General features: G+C 38.3%; 4 protein-coding genes and 3 non-coding genes across 8 annotated transcripts; all 7 read right to left on the reverse strand.

Moving 5' to 3' along the window:
• Window positions 1-29: 29 nt before the first annotated feature.
• LOC141592937 (endonuclease 4-like) lies at window positions 30-3,050 on the reverse strand. Its single transcript, XM_074413832.1, has 9 exons — window positions 2,922-3,050; window positions 2,452-2,632; window positions 2,245-2,355; window positions 2,030-2,085; window positions 1,825-1,908; window positions 1,348-1,440; window positions 1,165-1,229; window positions 726-799; window positions 30-266 (listed from the first exon to the last, which is right to left on the reverse strand). The coding sequence occupies exons 1-9, from the start codon at window positions 3,033-3,035 to the stop codon at window positions 124-126; spliced, it is 921 nt and encodes a 306-aa protein (XP_074269933.1). The 5' UTR covers window positions 3,036-3,050; the 3' UTR covers window positions 30-123.
• Window positions 3,051-3,514: 464 nt separating this feature from the next.
• LOC141592939 (endonuclease 4-like) lies at window positions 3,515-6,601 on the reverse strand. Its single transcript, XM_074413834.1, has 8 exons — window positions 5,819-6,601; window positions 5,612-5,722; window positions 5,451-5,506; window positions 5,062-5,145; window positions 4,481-4,573; window positions 4,295-4,356; window positions 4,015-4,088; window positions 3,515-3,875 (listed from the first exon to the last, which is right to left on the reverse strand). The coding sequence occupies exons 1-8, from the start codon at window positions 5,967-5,969 to the stop codon at window positions 3,721-3,723; spliced, it is 786 nt and encodes a 261-aa protein (XP_074269935.1). The 5' UTR covers window positions 5,970-6,601; the 3' UTR covers window positions 3,515-3,720.
• A 319-nt stretch (window positions 6,602-6,920) lies between these two features.
• Window positions 6,921-9,990, reverse strand: LOC141592935 (uncharacterized). Of its 2 annotated transcripts, none has more exons than XM_074413831.1 (3): window positions 9,812-9,990; window positions 7,794-8,827; window positions 6,921-7,301 (listed from the first exon to the last, which is right to left on the reverse strand). In XM_074413831.1, exons 2-3 carry the CDS (start codon window positions 8,755-8,757, stop codon window positions 7,273-7,275), a joined length of 993 nt encoding a protein of 330 aa, XP_074269932.1. In that variant the 5' UTR covers window positions 8,758-8,827; window positions 9,812-9,990; the 3' UTR covers window positions 6,921-7,272. The 2 variants fall into 2 exon arrangements, with proteins under 2 accessions (XP_074269932.1, XP_074269931.1); XM_074413830.1 differs by having other exon boundaries at window positions 7,794-8,833; window positions 9,812-9,989.
• Window positions 9,976-10,047, reverse strand: TRNAD-GUC (transfer RNA aspartic acid (anticodon GUC)). The gene has a single exon. It is a non-coding gene; the product is annotated as a tRNA-Asp (tRNA).
• Window positions 10,048-10,136: 89 nt separating this feature from the next.
• TRNAW-CCA (transfer RNA tryptophan (anticodon CCA)) lies at window positions 10,137-10,208 on the reverse strand. Its single transcript has one exon. It is a non-coding gene; the product is annotated as a tRNA-Trp (tRNA).
• Window positions 10,209-10,710: 502 nt separating this feature from the next.
• On the reverse strand, window positions 10,711-14,865 carry LOC141592938 (endonuclease 4-like). The gene is made up of 9 exons (XM_074413833.1): window positions 14,657-14,865; window positions 13,799-13,979; window positions 13,455-13,571; window positions 12,874-12,929; window positions 12,658-12,741; window positions 11,839-11,931; window positions 11,698-11,759; window positions 11,099-11,172; window positions 10,711-11,002 (listed from the first exon to the last, which is right to left on the reverse strand). Exons 1-9 carry the CDS (start codon window positions 14,768-14,770, stop codon window positions 10,869-10,871), a joined length of 915 nt encoding a protein of 304 aa, XP_074269934.1. The 5' UTR covers window positions 14,771-14,865; the 3' UTR covers window positions 10,711-10,868.
• Window positions 14,866-19,418: 4,553 nt separating this feature from the next.
• Window positions 19,419-19,490, reverse strand: TRNAD-GUC (transfer RNA aspartic acid (anticodon GUC)). The gene has a single exon. It is a non-coding gene; the product is annotated as a tRNA-Asp (tRNA).
• Window positions 19,491-26,999: the final 7,509 nt, after the last annotated feature.

A 26,999-nucleotide genomic window follows, 5' to 3' on the forward strand; every position in this document is an offset into this window, starting at 1 on the left:
ATTTTTGGTGTGTTTTAAGGGAAGTCATCTGAAATCAGTGCAATTTTATTTCATGGCATTAAATGTTTCACATCAAAGGCGATAAACGCTAGCTTGTTCTAAGCAATATATCATCATCTTAGTCTAGTAAATCGCAGATATAACTTGCTTCTGCATCTGCATCCTGGTTTTTGCTCCGAATATTTCTTCGAGAAGGGCTGCCAACCGCACTCCACCTTGAGCTAGCCTTTTCTCCACGATTGGAAGCCGGGAGTGGAAATAGTCATCTGTGTACCAAGAAAATTGAATCAGATTAAGTGGATGAGATACGTGTTAGCCAACTCCAAATTATTTTCAGATTATTAATCTGATGTCGTATTAGGTTAATTTGAGGTCATTTATACTCCCTCCTATTCTCTATTTTCTTCCCCTTTCCTTTTTTGGAAACTTTTAATCTTATTTTATTCATTCCTCTCTCCTATCACCAAACCCCACCCAACTCACAATTCCTTATTTAATTCATAATTATTCATTTCTCTCTCCTATCACCAAACCCCACCCAACTCACAATTCCTTATTTTATTCATTCCTCTCTCCTATCACCAAACCCCACCCAATTCATATTTTATTCTCTTCCTTAAATATTGTGCCCCATCCAAAGGGGAAGAAAAAGAAGAATAGGAGGGAGTAATATACTTAACTAGCAAAGACCACAGAAATTTGTTCTTAAGTTGAAGTATACACACCGTTCAGTTGGGTTCCGTTTGTGGCATCCTTGTATGCATATTTACAGGCCAGAGAAATACTCTCTTCTGCGTACCTGTACAGGTAATAAAGTCAGTCTCGGGATGCTGTTGGGTGAGTACATGGGAGAGTGGCATCTAGACCTCACGAATCTGCCCGGCTCAAAACCCAACCTGTCAAGAAACAGACCCATACCCGAAATGACCCAATCCATAATAAGCTGGTCGGTTAAACAAGGATTTGATAAAAAAAAAAGACTATATAGGAACAAATTTCTTAATAGCCACGACCTGGAATGACCTGACAGACCTGAATAACACGTAAATGACCCTTAACACGGAATGACCGATAACAGTGGATCCTTAAATAACTTGAACTCATAACTCGACCAGCCAAATGACCTGCTTAGCCATGTCTTGTACTGGTACTTAGACAACTTACTGATTAGGACAAACTGAATGGTGACATGCTTCCGAGGATTTGATCTCACTTATTAATCGGTCATCCTGAATTTAGTTAAGAAGCAAGAATTGTTAGCAAAGACAAGCTATATATGCCAATATGCCACGCATAAACGCATTACAGTACTAGGTAAATAAATTGTGTAGAAGGCAAGAAGCTTACTGTTATATTACTCTTGATTGCTTCTATCAGGTTCGTCAAATTTGAACCGTAGTATCTTTCCAAGGCTGTGTCAATGATTTCATCATCCCATACCTATGAAGTACAGAATCATAGATTAATTAAGTCTGACATTCCTTATAAGAAAAACGCATGATTTTTGAACAGACGCGCCTTTTAAGTTTTAACATTTTTGACGCAGCAGAATATTTGGTTCATCTACGAAACAGAAACAGCTGCATTATACAAAAAGTGAGAATAAAATGACCGACATAGATGTTTCCGTGTCTGTTGCTCAAAATAACTGAAAGAATTGATACCCAAGTAGCTGATGTTAGCTGATAAAGTCACTGAGACGGCTTGAAACCCGTTAACATCAAACTTTCCCTTGTGGGCTTGTGGCCCCGTTTATTACACCAAAAGTGAGAAAAAAATAATAAGAGCAAGTGAAAGAGGAGGAGACAAAGAACTGAAACATACACGATGCAAATTGGTCGTCTTATTGTACCAGCTGATAATAATCCGGTTTCCACCTAAGTCTTCGGAATATCCAAGATGTAAAGGCTGCATGAAAGGCATCATTTCAAAATTTAACCACAGAAATATCAGCTTTCCGCGCTTCATATTACATGTGTAGTAATTAGCAAACATAAGCACCAGGAAACAACTGAGAAGATCAGCACACCTGATGAAGATCGCCCATGAAGTGCGCCAGGAACATGAGTGCCTCTGTCAAGTTATCTATATACGGAGTATAACATAATGCACCTTACGTTAGACAAATTTTAAACCAGAAGAAAGGCGACTTAATGGATACGCAGTTCTACTTATTCCAATTCTTTGAATTCCTATGATTTGAAATGGTAAAAAAATCATAAAAGTATATTACAGACGACTTACATTTGGAATAAGCTCCATAGTGATGGTATACAGACTCGAGTTGTCGTGTATAATTATAAACTGCTCCAACTACACATCTATTTTTCACATTTGCAGCATTGTGACAGTCTCCTGCACGTTTATATGTTACAGGTTAGACTGGTTCCGAGATGTCAGCTAGCTCAACTGGTAGGGTTTTAGCGGCATGGTAAAATTAAAGGGTCTTACTACAATAATCAAAACTACACGCAAAGTTAGGAGCGTTAGCATAATGCAATTCACCACTCCATGGATAGCCTTTACGAATCTCAGGCAAATCAGGCCATGAACAAACGTCTGCTAGTTCACCATTTGCAGATTTTGGTAATAGTTCTTTCATAGCATCCTTGGCTGCTTCAGTAAGATAATCCTGTAAAAAGCAAAATATTGTCCGTCTTTAAATATGCATAAAAGTCGAACAGTAAGGTAAACAGATCTGAAAAAAGTTAAGGGGTCATGTACGCGGTTTGCCATTTACCAAATGTTTTTTTCAGATCTGTTTACTTTACAGAATGTAGCATTCAAGTGCGGTTACATCCTAAAACTTATTTAAGATCACAGGTACAAACCGCGTACATGACCCCTTAACTCTATCGATACAAGCAAATAACTTCTCGGTACAACGAGATTAGTAAGTTATAAGAAGAATGGAACAGTACCTGAGCAATTTTACAAGTAGCATAATGCCCTGCTTCTCCCCAACTAAGTATTGCAGGAATCAGTTGGAAGAACACCAGCGCGACAGAAATCGAGTATACATTCAGCAAAGCCATGTAATCTTTTGCTACTTTCACATATAGTTTATTCTGCCTTGGCAAGTAACAACCATACTGCTTCAAATATAAACAAAGCTTAAAGAGCACGAGGATTGCAGTACAGCATCTTTTATAGTTTAATAATCCCACTGCTCGAAATTTCTTCGTTCTAGTCATATTAATATTTTATTAGAACAATAATTAATTACGATAACATATTTTATCATAGCGTGAATTCGAAGATATGGATGACCTAAAACTCTAAAAGAAAGGATTCACAGGATGAGAGTAGGCCGCGAAAATTGTAATCCAGGTCGGGTTTGACTTGATTTATTAGAGTTTGAGTCGGGTTAATTTGGGTTACGGTTTATTTCAGGTGTTGGGTTATTGTTACATGTTCTGGTCATTATCTACGAGTCTGATCAATCGGGTTTGAGTCGAGTTAACTGTAATTTAGCATTAACAAAATATCAACAGTCAGTAACATTTATCGATGCTGGATGCATAATATTCCCCACTGTAATATTCCCTCCGTCTCAAATCATATATCGGAATCAATTTTGCCATTGCAGGAAAAAAATGATACAGAAGTAATTAACTTAATCAAAGGGAAGTTATCTGAATTCAGTGCAATTTTATTTCTTGGTAATAAATGTTTCACATCAAAGACGATTAACTCTAGCGGTTTCTGAGCAGGACAACATCATTTGATTAGTCTATTAAATCGCAGATATAACTTGCTTTGCTTCTGCATCCTGGTTTTTGCTCCGAAAATTTCTTCGAGAAGGACTGCCAAGCGCACTCCACCTTGAGCTAACCTTTTCTCAACGACTGGAAGCCGAGAGAGGAAGTAGTCATCTATGTTCCAACAAAGCAAAACCATATTAAGAGGATGTGATTCCTGATAGCCGACCTCAAATCATTTTGGGATAGAGTGTACAGAAAATCTAATCTCCAGTCAGAAGCATATGAATCAAGATTAGGGTTTGTAAATTACCGTTCAGGTGAGTTAAATTTGCTGCATTCTTGTATGCATATTCACAAGCCAAAGAAACACTCTCGGCTGCGTACCTGCACAAGTACAGTCTTAAGATGCTGATGTGTACTTCACATATTTGCCCTGACGCGAATGACCCCGACCCAAACCAACCCTGATAGAATATTCGAAGCTGACTCATACCTGAAATGACCTGATGCTTAAACCCCTATGTAACCTAACCTAAACTCATAATGAGACAACCGACCCGAGTGACCTGTTTGCCATGTCTAGTACTTACTGATTGGGACAAACTGAGCGGTGGCATGCTTTCGGGGATTTGATCTCACTAAACCGGTTGTCCTGAATTTAGTTAAGAAACATTGTAAGGATCAGGAATCGCTAGCAAAGACAAGTTGTATATATGCTAATATAGTTATATGCATTTCAGTTTGACACATCATCAACTTGTCATCAGGAAGCTTACTGTTACATTACTCTTGATTGCTTCTATCAGGTTCGTCAAATTTGAACCGTAGTATCTCTCCAAGGCCGTGTCAATGATTTCATCATCCCACACCTAAAAAGTAAAGATTAAATAAGTCTGATATTCACTCATAAGAAAAAACACATGATTATTGACAGTGGCAGAACCAGGACTTGATGTTAGGGGACGAAAACCTAACGCAATAGAGTTAGCCAGGAAAATTAACTAAAAATTTCTAACAAAAAGTTATGTTTTTGGTTCCGCCATTGATTATTAAATACATACATCACTTCAACAACTTTTACACAGCAGAATATTTGGCTCATTTATGAAATAGAAACAGCTGCATTTTACAGCTGATGCCTATATATGATTAATGTACAGCGAACTAGGTGGCACGGTAGTTTTTGCTCAAAATAACTGAAAGAAATGGTAAAGAGCAGCTGATGTTAGCCGATAAAGTCACAGAAAGGAGATAACCATGACCTAGGCTTGAAGCCTGTCAGCATCAAACTGCCCTTGTGGGCTTGTGGCCCCCTTTACGCCAAAAAAAAAGACTGGTAAGAGCAAGTGAAACATACACGGTGCAAATTGGTCTTCTTATCGAACCATTTGACAAAAACCCGGTTTCCACCCAAGTCTCCGAGATATCCAAGATGTAAAGGCTGCAACAAAGGCAATCATAGATTAATGAAAAATATAATTTACACACATTCTATCAGACATTGATTTTGTTGGTCTAAATCTCTCTATGTTATATCCAAATCTTGCTTCCATATCCAATAGGAAGTAAAAAAGTTCGAGATTTTCGGTTAGATTCTGCCTCAGAGAACAAGTTTCAGCAAGAAATCAGTAGTTTTTAAATTTTAACTATTGCCAGCATGTATTCTAAAATCTGAATGTCCAACATATTTACGAGTAGTAATTAGAAAACATAAACACCAGGAAACAACTGAGCAGTTCAGCACACCTGATGAAGATCGCCCACGAAATGCGCCAGAAACATGAGTGCCTCTGTCAAGTTATCTATAATTCTATATACAACATAATTTTTCAATATCCCGTCGAAGTATTTGAGAAGTGGTAAGATATCATAGAATCAGAGATAACAGTACATTACAGATGGCTTACATTTAGAGTAGGCTCCATACTGATAGTTAGCTGACTTAAGTTGTATTGTATAATTATAAATTGCTCCGATAACACATCTATTTTTCACATTTGCAGCATTGTGACAATCTCCTGCACGTTTAAACGTTACAGGTTAAACTAGTTAGCAGATGTCAACGAGCTCAACAGGTAGGATTTCACCAGAGTGGTAGAATTAGAGGATCTTACTGCGATAATCAAAATTACACTCAAAGTCAGGTGTGTCAGCAAAATGCAATTCACCACTCCAGGGATAGCCTTTACAAACCTCCCGCAAATCAGGCCATGAACAAACAGCTGCAAGTTCGTCATTTGCAGATTCTGGCAGTAGTCCCTTCATAGCATCCTTGGCTGATTCAGTCAGATTTGTGTTCGTATCACTCGATCCTGGTTTGTGTTCGTAGCATCCTTGGCTGATTCAGTGATACGAACACAAACCAGGATCTCGACCTCAATACTGAGGTAAGTAGTTTATTCATGGACAAAAAATAAGGTACAATTATACTTGTAACAAACGAAAAGGTAATCATGCGGAGTAAAAGAAAAGAACATAAAAGTAATAGTCATTATGTAACTTTTGGGATGCTGTAAGCTATCCTTTTTCTCTATGTCAAAAAAAAAAAAAAAAAAAAAAAAAAAAACTACAGCATTGGGTTTATATCGAGATATATGAATGTTTTTCCCTCAAAAAAAAAGAGATATATAAATGTTTTGGTATACATCAGATCCTGAAGCTTTCCTCAGTATTGAGGTCGAGATCCTGGTTTGTGTTCGTATCACTCGATCTGACTATGCAGCATGGTTAGATGTCAAGTACATCAAGAAAGTGTGGCGTGTGGCAGAGGATCTTGGTGACGCTGGGTTTTACAGTGATGAAATGGGTAAATGGAAACACAAGAAAGACATCTGATCCCGACCTAGGGCACCATTGCTACTTTGTTCTTACTGGATTTGACAAAAAAATATTTTTTCAGATTAAACTGACTCAACCTTAAACTGAAAAAACACCCGAAGTAGAATTAACCAAAAACAATCCTACCTGATCTTTTCCGGGAAAAAAAAAAAGGAGAGAGAACAATCTGAAAATGACCGTACTTCAATTGCCAAACATGAAAGAAAAATATTACTGTTACACAACCTGAAACGGCATGAAAATGACACAGTTGACCAGACCCGAAAGCAACCAAAACTGACCTGTATGCGAATGACCTGACAGTAATGCACTGATAATGATCCAAACAGTATGACACCCTTAACCGCGTCTAGCTCCTATTAAGCTTCCGTGTGTGTGGCTCAATGAATCATTATAGGTACAACTGTATAAGTACTGCTTTCGTATTTTTGAAATGATACAAAGTTGCAGACTGCTAGAATCTGTTCATAATACTGAAGTAATATACTCTTCAATGGGATCAAGTACATGACCTGATGACCTCACAGCATGGCGAAACACAGATCCTGAACAACGTGACTGCTACACGAGAAAAACGACATTACATTGTAGCGAGTAGAGCAGCGATGAGAAAGATACTAGATAGGTTTAAAAAGGAGTCGTAAGGCAAGGGCAGTTCTGCAGCTGATAGATTTTTAGCACGATTCATGAGTTCCACCACTGCATGATTCTGCACTGAGTAGGAAGGCTGCTATGCAGTTGAGTCCGCCACGACATTACCTGTGGTTATAACAGAGAATCATAAGTTCAGTCATAATCACAAACAGGCTGATATTTTCTGTCACTTTGGTGTTTTGACGATTCGTGCACTTTGCCAATTGATACGGAAAAAATGAGGAAATAATATACAAAAACAACATAATCACCAATGTTAGAACCAGAATGGGTGGCAGAAAGGTCAGCAAGGGATAACTTTGAATTCTAACAACAGTAAAAACTGCCAATTAAGTAATTATAGCAATTAAAAGAGTCCAATGTAAAAAAATATTTTCCACGGCCGCCCATCTTAATCTGGTCAGAAAATTCATTAAGGCTTCTAACATTCAGAACTCAGAAATCTTATCACAATCAGGCCATCTAACATGAATCAGCATTTAAATTCGTCAATAAGAGGTGTAATAATGAAAATAAATGAAAAAAGAGCAAATTATACAAAATAGATCAGACACACTTAAATCAAATAACAAACATCAGAAAAGGCCTCTAACAAACCTTCTTTTCGTACTTTAGATCCTTCGTAGGAAAACAGTCGCACAGCATTCCTGTAAGTCACTTCTGCAAGATCTTCTTTACTCATTTCAAGCAGGAAAGCCACATAACCGAGAACTTTATGGATATTTGCCGGGTGATTTAACATTCCTTTTGGTGGAACTGGTGCGTCCTTCACAACATCTGGCATGTCACCATTTCCCCTTAAGTAAGGGCTTTCACCTCGTCCTTGAAGTTCAGGAGGGAGGGAAGAATCACCTTCCACAATAAACAAAGAATCGAAATTCACACTTGGTAGAGCATCTGGTGCATCAGTCTCAAGAAGGATTCTATCAGACGGAACAGATTTCACCAATTTTTTCGCCTTTTGTGGTTTCATTGCCATAAGGAATCCCGAAAAGGAAAAATACCCCCCAAGACTCGCGAGTTGAGGGACCATTTCAGGCGAACCTAAAAAAGAATGAAGAATAACTCCCTCGGGAAATGGGCCAGTTGATTTCATCACGTCAAGGAGGTCACCAAAGGCCCGGACACAATGGACTGAAGCTGGCCTTTTCAGCTCTTTGGCAAGTTCCAACTGTTTCTTACAAACATCAACCTGATCACTAAAATTAATCGTTTTCCCTTTCGACCCTTTATCCAGACCAATTTCCCCAACAGCAGCACACGGTGTAGACTCAAAGTACTGTCTCAACACGCTAAACCAATTTGGACTCCTCTCTGGGACCCACAAAGGGTGAATACCGAAACAAGGAACAACAGATGGATAGGAATCACTCATTTGCTTAACCAAATGCCAGTCTTCCTCAGAAGTTCCATTAACCGCGAAACTGACAACCCCAGTGTCAAGCGTTGAGCGAATTACTTGGGGGGCGAAGCTAAATATCCTCGGCTCTTGTAGGTGACAATGTGCATCAAAGAGTTTCATGGCGCTCTCTCCTCCAACCCTCAAACTATTGAACTGCATAATCCTCACTTTGATCACTTCCCCGACTACCAAGCTGTAGAAACTAGAAAATACGACTCTAAGTCTTTAACTAATCCTTCAAAAAAAAAAAAACATTACGATGATCAATCAGATGAACATGTCCTCGGCTCAAAGTAACATTCTGATATCAGATAACCAAACATGATTCACATTATATACAAATTCTCATTTGAAATCGTTATATGAGCCGCTGCAATAATTCATCACGATTCAAGATCATTCATTAGAGCATTTAATTGTGGACAATAATCATTCGTCAGCAATCAGTACACTTCTCTGAAGAACACTAAATTAGACAAGCAAGCAGTCGAAATTTTCTCAGTGGCGAACTGATAATGCAATAAGGTAAACCAGGAAAAAACTCAAAATCTTAACTGTCAATCGTGCTTGCTAGCCTCCATAGTTCCGCTACTGAAGCTCATGATACCCAATGAGCACAAATTCTAGAATAAGACCGTCTCACAATCCTTTTTATTTTATTTCTTCTAAAAATTCATTCATTTATTGCTATCAATAAAAGAGTGATTATCATACATACAAATGGTCCGTCTTACATTGTGAAACCGTCTCACACTATAACTACTGAAAGGTTCGATTTTTTTAAATTAAAATAACAAACTACAAAATACCCAGAAACATGATCAAAATCTTAACTGCCAATCGTGCTTGCTAGCCCCCATAGTTCCGCTACTGAAGCTCATGATACCCAATGAGCACAAATTCTAGAATAAGACCGTCTCACGATTTTTATTTTTATTTTCTAAAAATTCATTCATTTATTGCTATCAATAGAAGAGTCATCATCATACAAATGGTCCGTCTTACATTGTGAGACCGTCTCACACTATAACTACTGCAAGGTTGGATTTTTTTTAATTAAAATAACAAACTACAAAATACCCAGAAACATGATCAATAGAAACATACAAAAATTAGCAAAGGAACATTAAAACTAGCAATTACAACATTTTTTTTAAAAAAGTGTAATCTATTTATAACACTAAATAAAAATTGAATTGTAGTTTACTCATACCTTCAAGGCTATGATTTGATACTTTGATGTACGATGGAATAAAAGAGGGAAATTTGCAATTTTAATTTTCTAGGGTTAGTAATATAAGATGGTGATTGAGAGTTGGATTTGGGGAAAATTATAATTAGGGAATAATAAAGGTTGATAAACCAGGAAAAAAAAAACGCCGTTGCCGGGGATCGAACCCGGGTCACCCGCGTGACAGGCGGGAATACTTACCACTATACTACAACGACCTTGTTGCTTTTAGACGCGACGTAGTACTATATAAATGCAAATATATAAAACACAGACAGCAAAAAGACAGTGATGAGGATCGGGAAATTGAACCCGACGTGAATCGAACACGCAACCTTCTGATCTGGAGTCAGACGCGCTACCATTGCGCCACGGATCCTCTTGTTGTTTACTTTCTTCGCTATTCATTCCTCTCACTCATTTATGTCTTTCATTTTATTTGCTCACTCCTAGTCTTTACTCTTTATGCTCCCTTCGTCTCGTTCTATGTTTATCATTGTTTGAAATATACAACGGAAATTTTAATTAATGGGAGTATGAAAATATATTATGGTAATTATTACATGACTTCGCTCATTACTTGAAACGGTATAACCATATAATTATGGCCTAAATTTTTGAGTCACGGTCATGATAAATGAACAAAACTGATTCAAAATTAACGGAACGAGCCACAAATCCTTCCCAAAATGTTTAGTGGTTTGCGTGTAGCAACATCGTTAACACTAATAGTTCCGACATATTCCTTATACAGGCAGTGAATGAGTAATTGAGTAGGTGAGCAATGTCATTAGAGTCGCGAGGCAGAAGCGTAGTCAACCCATAACTCACAGGTTATAGGATCGAACCTGGCTTGGTAATCACAGTGAATGCGCTGCATCTACAGAAGGAATAACTATTATTATCTAGATTCGGAACCAATAATGTCTTTGCAGAAAAAAAAAATTACAGATCAGAAATTAATTCAAGATAAGTCCTCTAAATTCCATGCAATTTTATTTGAAAGCAATAAAGTTTTACATCAAAGATAATTAGTCTATTAAACCGCAGATATGACTTGCTTCTGAATACTGGTTTTTGCTCCGAAAAACTTTTCGAGAATGTCTGCCAAGCGCTTTCCACCTTGAGCTAACCTTTTCTCCACAATTGGAAGCCGAGAGAGGAAGTAATCGTCTGTGTTCCAATAAAATAAATTCAGATTCAGAGGACGAGATTCATTTTAGCCGACCCAAATCATTTTGAGATTATGAATTTTGGGTTGTGGATTACCGTTCAGTTGTGTTCCGTTTATGGCATTCTTGTATGCATATTCACAAGCCAAAGAAATACTCTCAGCTGCGAAACTGCAGAAATTCTAAGGTCAGTCTCAAGACGATGTTGCTGAATATATTATACTGAAGCTGTTATAACAGAAGCAAGAAAGAACAAATAAAAGAACAATAAAAAGGCAAACACACATTTACGTGGTTCACTAACGGGGTGTTAGCTACGTCCACAGGAGGGCAGAAGGGAGAGAGTAGAGAGTTTTATTGATATGTGAGGAGTTTTCAGATTACAGATTCAAACGGTAATACAGAATGAATGACCTAATAAAGGCCCAATACAGACCTAGCCCCAGATACCCCGCATAGTCGTTCGAAGCGGCGATTAACAGAATCAAGGCACAAACCCAACAGAAGCAGACCTATACCTAACGTGACCTGATCCATAACAAGACCCAGAACAACCTGAAAATGACTCGTACTCGAAACAACCCAATAACACGGAACCCCACGGCCCCACATGACCTGAACTCATAATAAGTAAATTTACCTGTGTGCCATGTCCAGCACTGGTATCTGATAAAGGAAAATATTATATGTACTTACTCTCTAAGAGAACCTGAGCTGTGATATGCTTCCGAGGATTTGAGCTCACTTAGCCAGTCGTCCTGAATTTAGTTAAGAAGCATTTTAAGGACCTGGAATCGTTAGCAAAGACGAGCTATAATAGAAAGGCGAGAAGCTTACTGTCATGTTACTCTTGATTGCTTCTATCAGGTTTGTCAAATTTGAACCATGGTATCTTTCCAAGGCTGTGTCGATGATTGCATCATCCCATACCTAAAAAGTACAGATTAACTACGTGCGACATTCACTTATATGAAAAACTCGTGATTATTTAATGCACACATTTTTAACAGTAAAGTCGTTGAGGGGCGATACTCATGACTTAGCCTTTTGACCCCTTTTACACCAGATAATGAATTGTTAGGGTGCAAACCCTTGTCCCACATCGGTAGAATAAAGATGGAAGATCATCTTTATAAGTGTCTATAAAATATAATAGTATGAGGCCTTTTGGGAAGGAGCCCAAGAGTAAATCCGTGAGGGCTTGGCCCAAAGCGGACAAAACACGGGATATTCACGCTTCCGCACAACAAGTGGTATCTGAGCCCAGGGTTCTACTTGGGCTAGACACAGAGATTCATCAGGCCAAGACTTGAAGGTGGAAGTCTTACTTGGGCTAGACACAGAGATTCATCAGGCCAAGACTTGAAGGTGGAAGTCTTAATGGAGACAACAAAAGCGGTACTTGGTAAGTCCAATGGCGGTTCCGGAGCGACGCACTGAGGCACTGGATACGGACCCAGTCCAGGGTATATTGGATGCAGAGGAGTTAGTGTAGCACAAGCCCCGTGAGACACATGGTGTGTCGTTTAAGGGGAGATTATCAAGACTTGGTGAGACGGACCCAGTCCAGGGTATATTGGATGCAGAGGATATAAGTTGGGGCTGTAGGTTGTAGGAGTAAAGTAAAAGATGAATACGCAAAGAAACCAAACATACATGGTGCAAACTGGTCGGCATATTGAACCAGCTGACAATAACACGGTTTCCACCCAAGTCTCCGAGATATCCAAGATTCAAAGGCTGCAAAAAAAAAAAAAAAAAAAAAAATCATTTCAAGATTGGACAACAGACTCACTATCTGAATGCATAAAGTGTACCCTGTAGTATTTAGCAAACATAAGCATCAGGAAACAACTGAGCAGTACAGCACACCTGATGAAGGTCGCCAATAAAATGCGCCAAAAACATGAGTGCCTCTGTCAAGTTATCTATATACAACAATTAGCACCATAAGTAACACAAACTTTAAACCAGAAGAAAGGTGACTTAATGGTACACTTCCTCCGTTCAATCCATATAGACTAATAGATGAATCATCTCAACCAAAACCTTAAGGTAATGGTTGAGGTCCAACAATTATATTTATTTCCTATTATGCCCCCTCACTCGAGTGCCCACTGGGCTCGAAGAGTGGTTAGTACTTAGTGCACAGGCCCCCTCATACCATGTGCTGAATTTCCACTTCGTGAGTTATTGGAGGCTGCTAGGATTTTTGAACCCGTGACCTCTTGGTCACACTAGCTCTAATAACAGGATAGATGAACCATCTCAACCAAAACCTTAAGGTAATGGTTGAGGCCCAACAATTATATTTATTTCCTATTATAGGCTACATTTGTCGAAATGTAGTGAAATCTAATTTGTAATTTGTTCAATATCTCCTCAAAAAGGTTGAGAATTGGCAAGAAATCATAGAATCGGAGATAAGTAACAGAAAATTACAAACGGCATACAATTGGAAAAAGCTTCAGCTTGATGGTATTTGTAGGCCAACTCAAGTTGCATTGTATAATTATAAGTTGCTCCAACCACACATCTATGTGTCTCATTTGCAGCATTGTGACAGTCTCCTGCACGTTTAAAATGTTAGTACATGTGAGACTGATTCATAGGATTTCACCAGCGGTCAGTGGTGGAGCTAGGGGGGGCTAGCAGAGGCGGTCGCCCCCTGACAGATGAAATTTTCGAAGTTTTTTTGAGGGTGCCTTATGAAATTAGTCGTTCGCCCCCCTAAGTTCAAATCCTGGCTCCGCCACTGCCAGTGGTAATTGGTAAATGGTCGGTCAAAGGATCTTACTGTTATAACCGAAATTACACTGAAAGTCAGGAGTGTAAGCATAATGCAATTCACCGGTCCAGGGATAGCGTTTACGAATCTCAGCCAAATCGGGCCGTGAACAAACAGCTGCAAGTTCGCCATTTGCAGATCCTGGCAATAGTTCTTTCATTGCATCCTTGGCTGATTCAGTCAGATAATCCTGTACGAAGCAAAACATCTCTCATTAGCAGCCTAGGGCGGAAACAAAACAGTTAGAACTGAACTGAAGTAACTGAAAAAAAGTACAAAAGCTAAAGGGCAATCTAAACCAACAAAAATGGAAACTTTATTTTTTTTTGGTAACGAGGAACATCTCTCATTAGCAGCCTAGGGCGATACATCTTTGAGAGCAAACCCCGACAGATACGCGACAGCAAGGTAAGCCGGCCCTCTCTTTTAACAGACCAGAAGGTCACTATGCAATAACCCAGGGCCTCGCAATTCATGCCATTGCATGATTTGAGGGTGACCCGCGCTCCAGTGCAGTCACAGCACTTGGTTAAACATGCAAACGGGTCTAAGCCACACCCAAATGGAAGAGAAAGAGAGTCCACCTCATAAACCCAACCAGGTTCCACTCTAAAATGTGTACATCTGACCCCTTAACTAATCGATAGTTCGATACCTATGTTACTCCGAGACTTCACTTACCTGACGTGTCGCGTGTCCGACATCTATCGTGTCGACACACGACACCTCGACACTTCATTTTAGACCAAAAAATTAAAAAATTCGCACAAAATAGCCGTATCCGACGGGGTAACACAGGTTCCATACTAGGCTAATCTAAACATACAAACAAATTATTTCTTAGTACAACTAGATTAGTAGTATTACCTGAGCAATTTTACAAGTAGCATAATGACCAGCATCTCCCCAACTAAGTATAGCAGGAATCAGTAGGTAAAACACAACTGCTCTTACAATGCAGTAAACATTTAACAAAGCCATATATTATTATCTTTTGTTACTTTTACTGTTTACAGTAGTTTGCAGTTCAGGTTGCAAATTTGCAATGTATGAATCTCAGTGAATGGTTAAGTACTGTGCTAAAATTTTACTCCCTCCGTCTCGGTCATTTGTTGTCCTTTTTCTGGGTGTCTCGGTCAATTGTTGTCCATTCTATTTTAGGATTGCATTTGATGAGTAATTTGATCATTGACATCCAATTTAGTCCACTTGTCATCTTATAATTGGCTCTCTCCTCATTCCTTGGTCTTTGTGCCAAAACCAAAGGACAACAATTGACCGGGACGGAGGGAGTATATTGATAAATTATATATTTGAGATATTTTGTCGTGTACCTCTCAACTTTTTCATTTTCTTTGATTTACCCTCTTTTCTTGTAAAAAAATTTTGACCGTCAATAACTCTTGGCTATAAGTTCAGAATACGATATTTTTTTTTTCAATTTGATCGTCTTTAAGAGGACTTCAGTTTGGAAAAGAATTCACCGACGTCTCAACTCGTAATCGGGAATTATGGTCGGTCAAAGTTTATTCGTTAAAAAAGCTTTGACCAACCAGAACTATCGGCTACGAGTTCAAAAAACGGTGAATTTTTTTTTCGAATTCAAGATCTTGACGAGATAATTGGTTTGAAATTTTTTTTACCGTTTTCTGAACTCGTAATAGAGAATAATTGGTTTGAAAAAAAAAAAAGAAAAATCACCCTTGCTTCCCTCGCTCTTACACTATAATCCATCGCCATGAGTTATCGTCATCGTTGTCCTTGGCGTAGACCCACCTTCCACAACAAACAAAGAATCGACATCCACACTTGGGAGGGCATCTGGTGCATCAGTCTCAACAGGTTAAACCAATTTGGACTCCTCTCTTGAACCACACAAAATCTCATTATAGACGTCAATATCCGTCTATAATGAAAGACGGGTCAAATACAATACCATTTTCTTAATAAAACAAAAGACAAGTGGGGTGGTGGGGCCAAAAATGTCACCACTTTCATTGTATTTGACCCGTCTATAGCTATAGACGGTATAGCAAGACTAATTGTAAATTGCTTGAACCAAATGCCAGTCTTCCTCACAAGTTCCTATTAGAGAATATATTATCATAGAATATTATCTTTCCTGCTATGATAAGGGTAAGATTATTGGTAGTTTTGGGACAAGACTCACTCAAAACTACCAATAATCTACCCTAGTCTTGACAAAGTCTTAAGTTGAAGCTTGAAAATCCAAGACTCAACTTAAGACTTTGGGCGAGTCTTGACCCCACCTTTAAGAAAGAAAAATTATCCAATAAGTGGACAACAAGTGTCATTTCTTTTTGTTAAAAAGAAAAGTGGAGTGGAAAAGTAGAGTCTGGGGTGAGTCTGGCGGATAATGTATAAAGTATGAGGTGAGTCTGAACAATAAAGAAATAATAAAAGTTAATGGAAAGCTGATGTAGAAGAGTCTTAAGACTTGGGAGAGTTGACTGATAATCTCACCCTAATATATTCTCTAATAGTTCCATTAACCGCGAAACTGACAACCCCGGTGCCAAGCGTTGAACAAATTATTGAACTGCATAGGCCTCACTCCATTCACTTCCCAGACTACCAAGCTATAGAAACTCGAATATATGCTTGCGTCTTTAACTAATCCTCCAACAACAACAACAACAACAACAGAGCTTTAATTCCAAAATGATTGGGGGTCGGCTGACATGAATCATCCTTTAGAACCGTCCATGGGTGAACGCACGCCTCAAAATACGAATAGAAAAGGAAAAATGAAAAAAAAACATTACAATGCTCAATCAGATTGACATGTCATGAAAGTAACATTCTGATATCAGATAACCAAACATGTGATTCACATTATATAAAAGTTCTCATTTGAGACCGTCATATGAATCGTTGCAGTAATTTATCAAGATCATTCATAAGCAATGAGTACACTTGTTAAGAACACTACATTAGACAAGCTAGCATTAGGGTAGCCATGACTTTTATTTAGGGGCCGGAAATTTCGGCTCGGCGAATTGATAATGCAATAAGGTAAACTAGAAAAAATTACAAAAATCAAAAGTAAAAATTCCATTTTTTTTATCGCTTAGACCATCCCTAAGACCATGCCCAAGAGAGGTCACCAACCGGGTCGTGACCTTGTTGGGTCGTGCTAATTAGGGCTGGGCACCGGTCCAAAATCGGACCGGACCGGAACCGGAATCGGCAAAATTCACGGACCCGGACCGGACCGGATTACAAAAATTCCGGTCCAAGACCGGACCGGACCGGTTGGACCGGATTTACCCACTTTTTTCAAATTCCGGTCCAAAAATTCCGGTCCATTGGACTGGATCAGACCGGAATAAAAATACAATTTTAAGAAAAAAATGAAAATAACCATAATTCTGGGCATTCCGGTCCAAACCGGTCTGGACCGGAAAATACTGGTCCCGGACCGGACCGGACCGAAAACCGGAATCTTGAAAAATGGTGGACCGGAGACCGGACCGAAATTTTTAATTCCGGTTCCGGTCCACTCGATTCCGGTCCGGACCGGTCCATTTTTCCGGTCCGGACCGGATTATGCCCACCCATAGTGCTAATGACGTAATTAACTAGTAAATCGATGGTGTTTAGGATGACCTTGAACTAGATAGGTGCAATTGGTGACCTTGAGTTGAGACATTGGTGAATTTTGGTGACCCGGTAGGTGGCGCCCTCTTATTTCATAAACGGACGTACCACACCAAATGTAACATTCCTTATTTGGCCGACAACATTACCAAGTTATCCTTATACCCATTTCATATTTACACAAAATGTCATTACATAACCCACCTAACAACCCACAATTAAACCCACTATTACATACAACATACCCCACCTATTTTTTCCCTCTTTACCCTTACCTTTTCCACTTTTTCTTAAGTACTCCACTTTTCCCTACGTTACCTATGGTGTGGTACGGAGGGAGTAATAATTGAAAAAATATGAGAGAGTTTTTGGTGGGGTAAGAAAGTGGAAAATGATTGAAAAGTGAAAAATAATTGGGTTGGTGACCTAGGTCGTGACTTTCTGCTTGGGAGGGTGAAAGTGGGTCAAGATAAATAAGGAGAAATTAAGGGCTAAAATATCGGTGACCTAGTTAGCGTGACCTTCTGCTTTGGGATGGTCTAAGCAATGGTCGCGCTAATTAGGTCGCGACCCAATTTTACTCGTAATCCCACCTTATTAACCTTGACTCATTTTCACCCTCTCAAGCAGAAGATCACGAACTAGGTTATCAACCCAATTATTTTTCACCTTCCAACCCTTTTTGTTTTGTTTACCACCAATGATAATGTGACACATATTGGGTCAAGAGCAAGCAAAAAGGTCACAAATTGACCTCTTTCACCAAAAGGTCACGATAATTTGCTTCACGCTAATCTTGTGTTTAATTGTTGGTTAAGGCGAAGGTCACGACCTCCCTTGTGAGTTGTGACCCTGCTTGAGGATGGTCTTATAGTGGAGACGACCGCCCTTACTAGCTCCCTTAATTCCGCTACTAAAGCTAAAATGATATCCAATGAAAACACAAACAACTTTCACACTATCAAACTACCACCAAAACTCCACAAATCAAATCCTATTTATATTAACTAGTTTTAAACCCGTGCAAAATTGCACGAGTATGTATTTGGACCAGAATGAATGTTTTTTTATGTATATTTGTTTTTGCATTTGTATTGTACATATCTAATTGGTCTAAATCAACGATGTACATAATTAATGTTTAAATTTGTTACAAACATGTGTTCACATGCACTGGTTTATAAGAATATAACGTAATCTACTCTTGTAAATAAAAATTGCATACATAAAAAACTTTACATTCGGATAAAAGAAATATAATCTAATAATCAACTTAAACATATGTAATTCATTTTTGTAATTCATTTCCGTTGTATGTTCAAACCCGTATATAACTGTAATTCCTTCTGTAATTTTACTGTGTAATTTTGCTTCAAAAATTATGTAATTTAATCACATTACTCGCATTTGTAATTAATTCTGCGTAAATGTTTTGCATTTTCTTTACACGGATTGTATAGAATTTTATCATAATATTAATTCGAAGAAGTATTCCATAAGATTATTTTATATAATTTGTTGCGACACGGAATTTAGCGCATGTTCGAAAAAACGGATATCTGAATAATTAAATACGTTCAGACACTTTCACGGCCCCACCATAACCCTGATTTTCCAAAAAAAAAAAAAAATTATGACGACGCGTAACAGATAATGAGATTGCCTTCAATTTATATAGATAAGATTATTCAAGCAAATAACTGAAAAAAGGTTGCATTTTTTAAATTAAAATTACAAATTACAAAATTCATACATCAGTAGAAACATAAAAAAAAATTAGCAAAGAAACATTAAAACAATCAATTACAACAAGTCAACAATTACAGAAAACTGTAATTTAAAACAAGCATTAAAACAAAGAAGCACTGAATAATTATTGAATAATAAAATTATTACTTTTATGCATCAAAAGTAAGCCGCTTTAGTAATTTAATTTAATGCATTCCTTCGAGATTATGGTTTGATACTTCGATCTGATAGAAAAAAAACAGGGGAAATTAACAAAAAACGCCGTTGTCGGGGATCGAACCCGGGTCACCCGCGTGACAGGCGGGAATACTTACCACTATACTACAACGACTTTGTTGACAAATTGTTTCCTTACTAAGTTTCTATACAATATATTTGGAAAAATGACTTGCTTATATTGTTGGGACATACCGTATTTTTATATGACGATAGGACGGCACCGGGTGACACAACATTTGAGTGCCACCATAATAATAAAAAATTTAAAAAATCAATAAATTGTAAAATAACAAATCTGCAATATATTTCCCCCTTAAATATAAAAGGGTACAAAAGTAATTTGTGTACTTGTCTTCTTCCTTATATCCTTCTTACTGATCCACTAATCCCATCATACCGCAAAGATCCAAATATATACAAATCTGCTGAATGCCTGAATTACGTGACACTTATAGTCTTATACCATGCTTAACCATTTTTTTCAATTTCAAATCTCTGCCATAATTAGCATGAATTAAGTACTAATTTACACAACAATTGGCAAACTGATACGTTCCGAAATGCATATGATTTTACACAAAGATTTGGTCTGCACAAATTGGCGATTGGCGATGCAATCCCTACTAAACTAAAAGAATAAGACTTGCTTACAATTTTTCCGCTCAATTAATTGACAAATATAGTGGGCCCACATTAAAATTATGACTTTTAATATAAAATATGACAATCAGAATAAAATATTACAATCAAATCAAAATGCCAACTAAAAATAGGCTTAACACTGCCATTATTCACGCTTAATATACCTATAGTATACTAATTTGTTCTTTTTTAATTTGGTGGTTGGAATTGATAAGGTTTCAATTTTATTTGGTTTTTTTTTGTTTTTCTAAAATAAATTGTCCTCTTTTTTTTTGTTTAAGTTAAGTAATCCTTATTAATATGGGTTGTTCTTAATTGATAGGCTTGTCGTATACCTAATCAAAGATAAATACCCTAGACACAAATGAATGTAGTAATAGGGGTCGAACACAAGGATACATGAGTTGCTATATAAGTTGTTATGGGGTGAATTCTATCAAGGTCAATAAATGTATAATTGCTTGGTTTGGTTGATAAACTTGTGATAAAACAATAATAAAGTAATAGTCTAGGGAGGTCGGGTCATACATGCAAATTATGTAAATGCTAAAGTCAAACAAAGGATGATAAAATTGTTAATTGTTTAGGCTTAAAGACAACCACCTCTCGGCCTTATTGTCAACCATAGGTCGGGTCCTAGAGAACTCTCGTTATGACTAGGTCGTCCTACTAACACATGTTTGGTATAATTCAATTTCGTGCCTCTCGACTTATAAAGGTGAATTAACAATTTTAATCTAAGATAGTGATCATGTAACACCCCCTCATACCAAGGTACCTTACCAGGACTACCCCAGCATGAAAGGCTGTTACCATCTCGGTTGCCCGAGGTTAGTATATATCAAAAGCAACAGTCCAAACACATTTATTAAAGTATAAAGAGTTAGCAATTACATTATCTCAGACCAACTCAAAATAAAAGTACAAGGTCTCAAAACAAATGAAATCTAAGACATCTAAACTCATAACAAATAAAGCTAGACTTGACGTGATAACTCCCCATGACTGTCCCCATAGCTAACATCTCGCATAACTCGTCACAATCCGCTCACCATCCCCGAATGGATCACCGCAGTTTTACAAACAACAACACGGGTCGGATTACTCAATCAATATAAGACAACAAACAATACAACCAAATGATCATCCTCCATCCCCTGGTCTCCTGGTCTCACACAAGAATCGACTACACACCGACGTGTGTAGCCCCGCCCAGATTACCCATCGCAACAGTAATCCTCGCCGCCAGTGGGTGACCGCAGCCCAACCCCACCTAGTCCAGCTCATCAACGAGCGACTAACAATCTCTGTCCCTTAATGTGCACATCCCCTCCCGTGACGGGTTCCACGGAGGGCGAACGAGGGTGTGAAGCCACTCCCGCAAGTGACTCCACCACAATCACATATACCAAAGCATCACAGCTGTCACAACACCACAACCGTCACAACACAACCACATCACCACAACACCCATCCTCCGATGATCAGCAGATAACAACAATTATGAAGCAAACACAATCTTAATCAATTAACAAAGATCTTGAGTAGGAAACCCTACCTTTTCGCAATCTGCTACGCTGCAATCAATCATACAAATGCACAACTAGTAACACATCATCACCTACAACAACGATAATCAACAATCAACGACATATGATGACCAAAACCCTAAACCCCCAAATTAACCAAATTAGGGTTTGTTAACTTATACGAATGACAATAGATGAACAAGTATAAGACACTTACTACGGCGATTGACACGGAATGAGATGCTAGAACCCACAATCGACAACCTTTGACTTGGAATTGATGAAGATGATTAGAGGACAATGAACGTAGTTTATGTTTTTGGGGAGAAATGATTTTAGAAACTGACGAACGATGATATATAACCTCTAATCATTTTAACCAAAATCGCGAAATAATACCCGTCAAAGGGGATACTCGGTCGAGTAAAGTGTATACTCGGCCGAGTATCCTCTACTCGGTCGAGTATTCACCATACTCGGCCGAGTATTCCTCGGCAGAACCCAAACAAACTACACTCCTGACACTACTCGGCCGAGTAGGCTCTACTCGCTTGAGTACTTAGCTTATAAAAATCTGTAGTGTTACAATCTTCCCCCCTTAAAAAGAACTTCGTCCCGAAGTTCACACTCTACTATAAAACAAAGCACAACACTACGCCACAAGACTATACCAACCACATATAACAACACCAAGGAACTATACAAGTCACCACAAAAATCATTACCCCAACTCAAAGCAAAACAACAAACAAAACAAAACACGACCACGAAGTTCCAACCCAACCTATAAAACAAGGACACTTAACACCAACTCCACAAACCACTCTTCCTTCCACAACATGGCTCACGATATCGTCTCAACTATAGCATAGGCTCCCAATACTGACTCCATAACATTACCCAATAACCACAATATAATGTTGCCAACCTTGTATCACTTCCATAACACTCAATAGCACTCAATCCACAAAAGAAGATCAATCATCAAAACGGAATGTTACATTCTATCATCCTTAAAACGAACTTCGTCCTCGAAGTTTATTCAAACACATAAACATCATCTTCCAACTGTCAAAACTATCGGACTCATAATCATTATCATTCAACTGTCAACACTGTTGAAATATTCTCTCATTGCTAAACATCGAACTATTACAAGCACGGTCATGACCTTTAATCAAAACAAATATCCGACCTTTATGCTACACCAACACTCTACTTCCAATTATACTACCATATGCACAACCATAAAAATCTCTTTTATCGCATCCTACTCCTCTTAAGATAAATGTTACGTCCTCGTAACTCACTAATACTAAATCCTAGCTATATTTTCTCATTATCCCCATCACCACCGCATGTCAAAGATAACCACTCATAATCTGAATCACGCCGCCATGCATATATCTTAAGCTCTCTTACTTAAACAACTCTCATCCTTCAATTCACTCGTCACACCCCCTAACCTATACCTCAAAATCCTTAACTTAACCCAAAACTTCAACTCTTCCACATTACCGCAACATGACACACCTCTCTATATAAACTATATAAAACTCATATCACCCAAAAGCATAACTCACACTCCACACTTGTTACGTACACTCACACTAGATCCTCAAGTTCTTTTCTTTCATTACCGCAAAACTCATACATAACTTAACATGACACCAATTCTCAATATCCTGCACTCACTATTTCAACAAAAGATTATGAACCACCTGCCGCTTTCAGATCATTACAACACATATTCCACGAATCGCTTGCCATGACTATGACTACCGATGACTCATCTTAAAACAAGATCAAAATTACTGTAACAACTTCTCACAACCGTGTCCCATCAACAGAATATCACTTATACCATGATAACAACGAAAACATATACAACTCTCTTTCATATCATACTCTACCCTCATTCCCAAACTGAAACTGGTAAGAAACATCAACAACAAAACAACAGTCTACATGTCTAACCAAAACTCACAAGAAACAAAGCAACAAAACAACAATCTGTGCATAACTGGTCTGTACTTTCGAAACTCAAATCGTAACCACCCCGTATACTCCACCACAACCCGGACGGCATTGCAACACCGCCACCAACAACCGCACCACAACAAAAAAAATGCCCGCATCACAACACGAAGTACCGTGCTCGGATCACCACCCGAGGCACGACAACCACATCGATAAACATCACACCCACATATAATTCCCACAAACACTGACTCAGTATAACTCTCCGGACAAGAAAACTTACTCAAAACTGCTTTACTCGATCATAACACAACATTTTATACGGAATAAACATACAAGAACCTCATGCATATCATCCATACCTTTTCACGGAATAAACATGTATCATCAATACACATACAATTTTAACTATCCATGCCAGATCAATCAAATTATTACCTTTTGAACCTTATTCCATTAGATTGTCGTACCCAACATATATCACAAACATTCATATAACAACTTTATGACTATCACATCATACCGCTTCTCGTGAGGTCAGAGCCTCACACAAACATTTATACACATCATAGACCCATAATCACATCCAACTAGTCAATCCTGATCACGTAAGTTACCACTTGACAATGAATATCTCTTATCCGGACTTAACTCAGGTGCCATTCCTAACATATCTTCTCTTACACACAATTATCACCCCTCCCAAGCAAATGTAGCCATAACATCGCACCCAACTCCCAAAAACACCTCGTATATCCACATCTTATACTTCCTCACAACCAAACATACTAACCACCTCCACAAAATCAACCTCATTAGAACAACTAACTTCCTTAAAGTAACATCATCCTCAGCCACTAGTGACACTACTATGACACCAACATCCTTCATGTGACTACTCTCTTACTATCACTTCTTAATATAACAATCTGTTTCCTCTCTTTGGTTATCATCCCAAATACGAACATCCAATCCATCAACAAAACATACCTCAACATTATTCCCAATTCTATCCTTTATCATATCGCTACCTAACTCTCCACCAAAATCTCAGATCTTGCAACACTCCACAAGCTTCTTATTCCCTTAATACCTCGAAACTCACGGCTATCACGTCGTCCTGCTCTCCTATATAACCATCAACTCACACCCTCTAGTGAGGCTATCGTACATTTCCATAATTTTCTACCTTCATGCTCCTTAACTCCGGTCAACGTTCTCTCAACTTACTTCCATACTTCTTTCCCTCCTTTTACTCAATAATGCCAATTAATAAGTCATCTCCTTTCTCTTTCTACCTAACTCTTTAGTCATTTGTTTATTTTCCATAGCTCCACAACTCTAATTCCATTAATTCATATCAATATCTTATCATCCTTCTTATCATTTATCATCTCTCATCTTGCTTAACACTCACCCTTGTCACCATCAAGTCCACGCACTAACAGTTACTCTTCAATTAGTCGTATCTCCCTTTCGCATCTCTAGAACCAAAATTCACTTCATACCGTTTGTCCAAAGAATTACACACTAGGCTCACCCCTTGATATTCCAACTTCCCAAACTTAGCCACTATCTACAAATCCACATCGCGACATAACTTCCTTTAAGTTCACTATATACCTCTCTTTCCTATCTTCTTACAACAACCTTCCATTACATATATCCTTAAGCAACTCTATCCTAGCTGTCTTCCTCCATAAATCCTTACACATCCAAATATGCCACTATTCGTATCCCTTATCTCAATCTTTCATTCTCATGCTTCTTTACATGCACTTACATCACCCTTGCCCATATACACTTACTTTTATACTACTCAACACACGACTATATCACTCGTCATATCTCACAAAACATGCTCTTTATCTCGATTAGCTCATCATTCTTCCCTTTTCTTTTTCCACTATCCTTCACAACCACATTAACACATGTCTTCCTTACCCAACACATGTCCCTCATAAGCCGTCATTCTCCATGTCATAACTCCCGGTAACTTACGTATCAAGACCATCTCACATATAAAAGAATGCGTTAAGACTCAAGACATACATGTGTATATACCCCACGACTCAAAACAATGTAAAAACATAGCCACCGGCTCAAAACAAAAGTAAGAACATAGCCACCGACTCAAAGTGGCCGCCCAATGAGGTACTCGGTCGAGTACATAACATACTAGGTCGAGTACAAGGTACTCGGTCGAGTAACTATATTACTCGGTCGAGTTTTCGACTCCGAGCAAAAACTCAATTGTCGCAGAAGGATTACTCGGTCGAGTATTGGGAATACTCGGCCGAGTAGACCTTACTCGGTCGAGTATGAGACTACTCGGCCGAGTTCACGACTCCGCACGCTAAACAAAGATATCACGAGAGAGATTACTCGGCCGAATATGGAATACTCGGTCGAGTATGAAAAATACTCGGCCGAGTAGGGACTACTCGGTCGAGTATCGACGCAGCTTCTCAAAGACTGGCCCAGCTTTTAAATAAAAGCAGTCATATCTCACTCGTTAGTTGGTCATTTTAGGCGTGTGACCTATTGTTAGAATCGTAAGAGGACAAGTTATCACCTCAACTTGGAATTACAGAAATATAATTTCTAGAACTCGACTTATGACAGGTTTAAGATAACCCTTCCAAAATCAGTTTGTATACAAATCAAAATTTCTTAACAAAACAACTTAAACATGCATAAAACAAACAATAACGATCCAATACTTCTAAAAACCAGTACATGGGTGAACTTTTATCATACTCACATTAAAATTAAACACGACATTCACATATATAGACGCATGACCTTAATCACATGCTTCTACCAACAATCAAGCATTGACACCATCATGTTCATATGCACATGTACCACTACCATACTTCATGCTCAACATTGTATTAAACAGGTAACATGAACACATTCTTCATGCTCAATATCAACCAGATACAAATTCACAATTCACCTTTCATATTTTACCATGTTCCAACACTTAACATGCCAACATATTCATGCTCAAAGTTTAACATCAACAATCCTCGATGCATCTTTCAACAACTATCACATTCCACTTCTTTCATCATTTCATCCTACCATGCACAAGATTAAAACTATATATATCAAACTCACATGACTCAAGCATACAACAGTTTCCCCCATGTGAACGGCTTGAGATCGTAAGGGCCTTAATGCAACTTCGGGACGTCTCCCAAGTCTTTGCGGTAGCTCCAAACAACTCTCCCCGGGTTCATTTTATTTAGACTCCCTAAGTTCATTGGGTTCATTTGTTTTAGGTGCCGGAATCGTCGGCTCTGATACCACATTGTAACACCCCCTCATACCAAGGTACCTTACCAGACTACCCCAAATGAAAGGTCATTACCATCTCGGTTGCCCGAGGTTAGTATATATCAAAAGCAACAGTCCAAACACATTTATTAAAGTATAAAGAGTTAGCAATTACATTATCTCAG

Source organism: Silene latifolia, chromosome 7, assembly GCF_048544455.1.
Source record: "Silene latifolia isolate original U9 population chromosome 7, ASM4854445v1, whole genome shotgun sequence".
NCBI lineage: Eukaryota > Viridiplantae > Streptophyta > Magnoliopsida > Caryophyllales > Caryophyllaceae > Silene > Silene latifolia.